Genomic DNA, 7046 nt, shown 5'->3' on the forward strand with positions numbered 1-7046 from the left:
ATTTTAAAATAAAAATATTGTTTTTATAATATTATCTCCCACCATCACAACGGGTTAAATTATTAAACTATACAAAAACTAAAATTATTAAATTATCTTACTTAAATTTTGTATCTACAACTACATATTATTTAAAAAGCATTAAAATTTTGCTAAAAATAATATTTCTGTACTTTTGTAACGCGTTATTTTATTTTGTTAGCACATGCTTGTTCACAATGTTTTTACAGAAAAAAATATCAAATTTACACCTGCATTTCTTTAATTCAAATAAAAAGAAAACGAAATAACGCCATGTTTCTTTTCAAGAGACCATATTCACCATCAAATTATTTCAAATAAATATGTTATTCTTTTTAATCCACGGCGCCATCCGATTTCCACATGTTAGCCAAGCTCATTATCGTTACCTTCAAAGCAATATGGTTTCAGCCATGAAAACATAAAGGTTCTTCTTTTCGAAGATGAATGTGATAAAACGGCACCTGTGCAATTATAAAAGATAGGTTTTAAATCTCTGCTGTCTTTGTTTTTTGTTAAAAGATATAGGTAAATGTTTGTTTCAAAAAAAGAAAAAAGATATACGTAAATGTTCATATTTTTATATTTAAATATAGGGTCTTAAAGTTCTGACCCCTTTGTATTTGTTATTGTACATTCAGAGTTCAGACAATTCACTTTTAAGTAATTGTCAGGCTTGGTTCAGATGTATGTGCAAGAAAACAGAGAATGACAAAAGACAATGGTGTAATTTTCAACCGGATAAACCCAAAAGTTTCTTCTTCTGCTCGCACAGTGGACATTTTCAATTCGAATAAATTATATGCTCGCAATTATTATGATCCAGCCGTACATTTGTTTTTGATATTTCTGCCATGGGTTTTATAACAACTGTACTGAAACTGTTATGTCCAATGGTTTTGGCCCTACCGATACAATGTCTGAGATACTGTCAAGAAACTATCAAAGACAAGAGAGATGCTCAATACTGTTTATCGTTTTACTCACCGAACCAAAAGATCAATGAGGACAAATAACTTTTCTCAGTCTTTTTTACATCAACACCACAAAAAGATCCAAAACCATTGATCTCTTCAAGGTCTCTGTCGTTTTAACCACTAGTCTCACAGAAGAGAGCATCAATCAAGATCATTACTATTCCCACAACTTTCAGCAAAAGCCTAATAATGTTACAATCCAACAAGGCTTGAATCAAAAGCCACAATAGGGAGCAACGGGAGTGAATCAAAAGAGGATTCGGGACCTATTTGATTCGAAACTTACGACAGTGATGCAGAACACAGCAGAATCTAAAGAAAGGGTAAAACTAGTAGTGTACTCTGACCAGACGGTACATCAAAACCGAAACCAGTAAATCACTAATGCGTCGAAGTTGTGATCTTCTGACAACCATTAATGAAAAGAAAGTACCATGACAAGCGTGGTGGATCACCTTCCCCTTGATAGTGCATCCTCTAACTCTTCAACCGAAGAAGGAAACAGTTCTATGTACCGGCTCCCGAGCATCTTCCTGTCCTTGACCATCGCAGCTCTGGATTCTTCAGCGCTCCCAAACTCTACAAACGCGTCTCCAGTGGGTCTCCCTTCACCGTTGACGGTAACATGAATAGAGTCTTCAGACAGATCAAAATCTTTGAAGAAGTCAAGTATGTCTTCCTTCCCCGCCGAGAAAGGTAATCCTCTCAATCTCAAGATACCCGTATGGTCAGCATTCCCTTGGCCATCATCACTCGATCTAGCCCTCTGCACGTTTCTACGAGGCGAATGTCCACCATTTACACCGCTCCCACCACCAGCAGTAACCGTACAATGGACACGAGACTCCGCAACCTCATTAGCAATAGCCTTATAGTACTCCTGCTTAGTACTCCTGAAAACCTCCACATATCTCCTCCCCATGTTCTGCCTGTTCTTATGTAACGCGAAATCGACCTGGAGAGGAACGCCAAGAACACAAAAGGCTTCACCAGTGACCTTATTGTTCTTGTGGACAAACAAGACATCAACCACATCTAAGCCACGGAAGAACTCCACAACGTCCAGCTCAGCGCAGTCAAAGGGCAGACCACGGAGTCGAACCACAGGGAAAACAGGAAGAGGAGGAACGAATCCGTAGGGGTTAAACATAAAGGCGGAACCGGGATGAGGTCCGTAGAATGTTACTGGAGGAGGAGCTTGTTCAATCATTCTCTGTCTCTTAGGTCCCATTTCACTCCCATCTCCATATCTACACATTCACCACTAACAAAATTTGAAACTCTTATCTATGGATTTTGGAGTTCGAATAACGATAAAACCCTAATTGCAGAAGCTAATGGAATCAGATCACTGAGGAATAACTAATCGGAGATGATGATACTGGGGCTTACCCTCTGTAGATCATTGTCGTCGGAGGGCAGTATCTCCGGTGTCGCCTTTTTTGTACGATCAAATCGATTGCAACTTTCGAAAGAGCTTTTCTGCTTTTCGAATTTGGAATCGCAGTTCAATGGAAGAACCGTATAAATTAAAATGTTTTTGGGATAAATTAAACTAAACTGGGCCCTTGGTATTGGGCCCGAGTGGTTAAGGTGTTCTCCGTTAAGCGAATGGGCTCTTCTGCCTGCGAGAGTTTGAATTTCTCTGACGTCGATAGTCTTTGATTTTTTTTCCCCAAACCAAAAGATTTACAAGTATTTTATTTTAGTACTTATACACACCTATGTCGATAGACTCAGAAAATGATGTGAAAACAGTGTCTAGCCATGATATAAATCACAGAGAATGATATATATATGCACCTCAGAGGGCTTGAGTAATATGTAGTTTGCAATTATGCATGGGCATGTATTCAATCAGGTTCAGTTCAGATTGAATTGAATTTCGATTCTTCGGGAGTATGGAATTTAGACTCATTTGTATATTCTCAAAGATCGGTTCAGATTTTATTTTAGTTTTCTAGGGGTGGTTCGAATATATTAATTAACACTACAATTTCAGTTGAATCCGTTTAAATTTGAGTTTGGTTTTAATTCGGATTCAGTGATCAAAATAATTTGTGACTTGCAAATATATATTTTAGTTCATAAACTTGAAAAGTTTTAATAATCTGTACAAACAAGGATTTGGTGGCATAATTAAAAAATAACTATTAAGAAGAGATAAACATAAAGAATTTAAACTCACAACTCTATAAATGTAGTGTCATTTAAAATTCAACGATAAATAATATTGTTGAAATTTATTCATAATGAAACTTGAAATGCATATATCACAACGTAAAAATCTCAGTATTTGACCAAATATCAAAAATACATTAAAAATTAATTATTCATGTTACATGCCTATTGGATATTTGAATAATTTATATAGTTATTCAAGATTGTGCTTGGTATGAATTTTTTTCTTTTTGGGTTTCTTCCGATATGTTTTTGAGTTCGAGATTGAGTAACACCCAAAACTTATGATAACGTAAAACAAAATCCATTCGAATACTATGTTAGATTCAGTTTAGATCTGGCAGATCAGTCCAAATTTTCGAGTCTAGTTTTTTTTTGTCCACCCCTAGTTGTAATAAATTAAAAGATGAATTAAGATTGGCAAAAGCTTAGTAATCGTTTTTTTATATTTAAATGTACCTTTACAAAAAAGAAAAACTAATTAAGTTGTATGATTTTCTTATTTTCTTTGATTGTCACCAAATTTAAATTTTTTCTTTGTAAAATGATACAATTCAATTTTATTCAAAATTGCTTATGGAATTTCATAAAACTTAACATCCCTCGTATATTAAAGGAGAAGCATTGTAATAAATGCTTCACACTAGACTGAACACATGTCACGTGTAAAAGCATTGTAATAAATGCGTTCATCCTAAAATGGACACATGTCACATATAGAGAGTTTAGCTGATAAACTCTACATAAATATGTTCACACTATGAATTTACGTTTTTTTAATATAAAACTCACATGCATGGTTTTTTTACATTATTTTTACTGTTTACGAATAGAGCTGGACAAATTATTCATAAATTTTGATTCAATTCGTTATCCGTTTTGATTCGAACCGAAAAATCCGGATATCCGTTACTCTACGAAGAAAATCAAATACTAAAATGCAATATCCGTAAAAAAAAATAAATCACAAATATCAATATTTATAGGAACGGATATCCAATTTGATCCGTTATATGTATATATATACATATATTTAAAGAATTATATATAAGTTATATATTATAGTTTATATAAATTTTATAATATTTTTGTTTTTAAATAATTTTATTTTAAGAATTTTATTTTTCATGTATTATTTTGAAAAAAATGTCATTTAATATTAATTAACAGTATCTTTATATATTTATCAACCATCTTTATATACTTTTACATATATATACATGTGCACATTGACGTGAGCACCTTATAACTAAGCATTTACCATAACGGAAATATCTAATTTTTTAGAAGTTAAAATATTCTTTTTCTTAATGCTTCTTTCACTATCGATCAAATTGTAGTAAAATGATTTGTCTTAATAATTTTTTTTTTTTTAACTATTATACGTTTAGAAACTAAAATATGAAACCATTGGTTCGACATCACGACTATCTAAGATTCATGATATGAAAACAAACAAATAATAGTAATTTTTGATTATCACAGGAAAAAAACAAAAACATCGAATATTTTAACCGAACAAATCAAATAAATATTGATTTAAAATGATAGTTATATTTTAGGAGATTAAAAACTAAAAAAAACAACCTAAAACCGAATCGTTATCCAGATTAAACAAATTAATGTCTCTTTATTAAAAAAAATAATGAAACTAATAATCACATTCTGTGCAAGGCGCGGGTTATTACCTAGTGGTATAATTAAAAATAAAACATAGTATATAATTAAGAGGCACCCCAGTAGATTTTTGAGTTGAAAACTCATAAAACATTATCATGGCCAATCCCAAAGCAACTAGTTTAGAAGAACATACAGACATGCACTTTACAAGATAACATAAAATAATAGCATTAGAAAAGAAATTGACATGCGGTGCATATATTGATAAAAATGTCTGAGAAGAGACAACAAAGGATACATAAAAGACAAGAGAGGTTGAAACTTGAAAGAACGCACTTATGCAATTGCAAAAAGGTCCAAATACAAAAATATGCACACTCGTGCTTGCTCGGGAACATCCCCTTCTTCGTTTATAATCTAGTACTACTAACTAGTAACATCAAATTAACATGTCCTCTTAATTAATATACTTTTGGCACTAATCTTTCCGAGTTCACACATTGTGACCACTGCAGTTTCTGTTCAAAGTTCAAACCCACTAATGTTGACCCTCGTCGATCTTATAATGTAATTAATCAATATGAGAAAAGAACAAAAGTTTCGAGAAAACAATTTAACTCTTATAAAAGTAATGTATTGGTAAGAGAACAATGTTCTCTTAAAAGTATACCAATCTTCTGTACCAAAATCCACCGTCAAACTGTATAGGACATAAACTACTCGATACTGAAATGGTAAAATGCGAAGATAATGAAAATCGATCATATATTTGTGAATGGGAACCTATGTGCGGGGCGGAAGTGGTATGATGTGACTAAAATATTATAGATGTTAAAATTGAAAGTTTAGAGACATATGAACCTACACAAGTCTTTCAAAAACACTTTCTTGTATAATAGAAATTTTTTAAACAATCCTCCTAGATCTGTTTAATCCGGTTTATGCTCAGTCACACACGACTAGTGACAGACCAATTTCTAATCTCTAAATTACAGAAACCCAAGCTAAAAACCTTTCACTCGATTTCTGTAGCCGACAAGAACAAACCTCTTGCTCTAGCTTTTTACTCCCTTAACTCTCAACCTAAAATACTTCTAAGTTCCCTCGTTAAGTACACGTGAAAGACAATATTCTACTTCCTAAAATATCGCCAACAGAAGATCTTCTTTGCTTCGCGCTAAAGAAATATCTCCTACTTCCATAAGTTTGTGACACGTCATCACGCCGTAACAAACTTAACGTACTGTGTTACACACTCATCACCATGTGTAACACACTCTTGGCTCAGAACAAACAAATTCACAATTCTTGAGCTTACATTCTCTCCCTTTTTATCTGAATGTGACAACCTACTCAACCTGTTGCAACAAAGCTCAACACACAAGACAATCTTCCATATCAAGCATAAGGATTAGTCTACCATCATACCACAAGATACGAGAAAGCGGAAACACCACACACTTAAGAAATTAAGAGTTTCAAACGGAAGCAAAAACAATAGTACGAAGCAGGCTACAATATCTAGGTTCAGTACATAGTGCATAGAGTAAGAAACAATAGATTCACTCATTAGAAACTCTCACTCTCTTCACTATCCAGTTCCACTTCATCTTCCTCCTCATCCTGTGGGGTTTGACGAGGATACTGTGGATATTCTCCCCCTGAGTAGATGCACATTTAAGATAAAAACATAAGGTCAGAAACTCATAGAATTCAAGAAAAAGGTTCAACAAGTACTACACCCTTACTCCTCAAGCGAATCCGAATGCTTTTAAGATCAGCTATGGTTCGCTCAATGTCAGCCAGAAGATCCACGGATCTTGAGTCAGCCCCTTGCCCTCTGCCTGCCTTTTTGTCTTTGACAACCAGCTTCGGATACCCGGTATACTCCTCATCATCTTCAAATGACAGCACTGTACGTTGATAGTCAATAACTTGCTGAATCAATGTAGGGAAAATGATCCTCCGAGACCTGTCAGTGTTGATGTTAGCTGCAAAGCTGATGATTTGATCGTAGACCATCTGACCAAAGTCAAAGCTTCTGTGATGATGCTTATGTGATGATTTGATCGTAGACCATCTAACCAAAGTCAAAGCTGCAAAGCTGATGATGAATCATATAGAGAAACTTGAGTCGTTCCTGGTTCATTGACGTGTAGTTGATGGTGGGAATCCAATTTGAGAACACTAGTTTGTAAAGGACTTGATTCGTCGGGGTCAGATACTTGGAGCTCATGGCTTCCCAAC

The 7046-nt window shown here is 34.1% G+C and overlaps 1 protein-coding gene across 2 annotated transcripts; it reads right to left on the reverse strand.

Annotated features, from left to right (window-relative positions):
* Positions 1-979: 979 nt before the first annotated feature.
* On the reverse strand, positions 980-2519 carry LOC106343667 (heterogeneous nuclear ribonucleoprotein F). Of its 2 annotated transcripts, none has more exons than XM_013782941.1 (2): positions 2391-2519; positions 980-2248 (listed from the first exon to the last, which is right to left on the reverse strand). In XM_013782941.1, exons 1-2 carry the CDS (start codon positions 2402-2404, stop codon positions 1450-1452), a joined length of 813 nt encoding a protein of 270 aa, XP_013638395.1. In that variant the 5' UTR covers positions 2405-2519; the 3' UTR covers positions 980-1449. The 2 variants fall into 2 exon arrangements, with proteins under 2 accessions (XP_013638395.1, XP_013638396.1); XM_013782942.1 differs by having other exon boundaries at positions 980-2262; positions 2391-2502.
* Between the last annotated feature and the right edge of the window lie 4527 nt (positions 2520-7046).

Source organism: Brassica oleracea, chromosome C5 (genome assembly GCF_000695525.1).
Source record: "Brassica oleracea var. oleracea cultivar TO1000 chromosome C5, BOL, whole genome shotgun sequence".
Lineage (NCBI taxonomy): Eukaryota > Viridiplantae > Streptophyta > Magnoliopsida > Brassicales > Brassicaceae > Brassica > Brassica oleracea.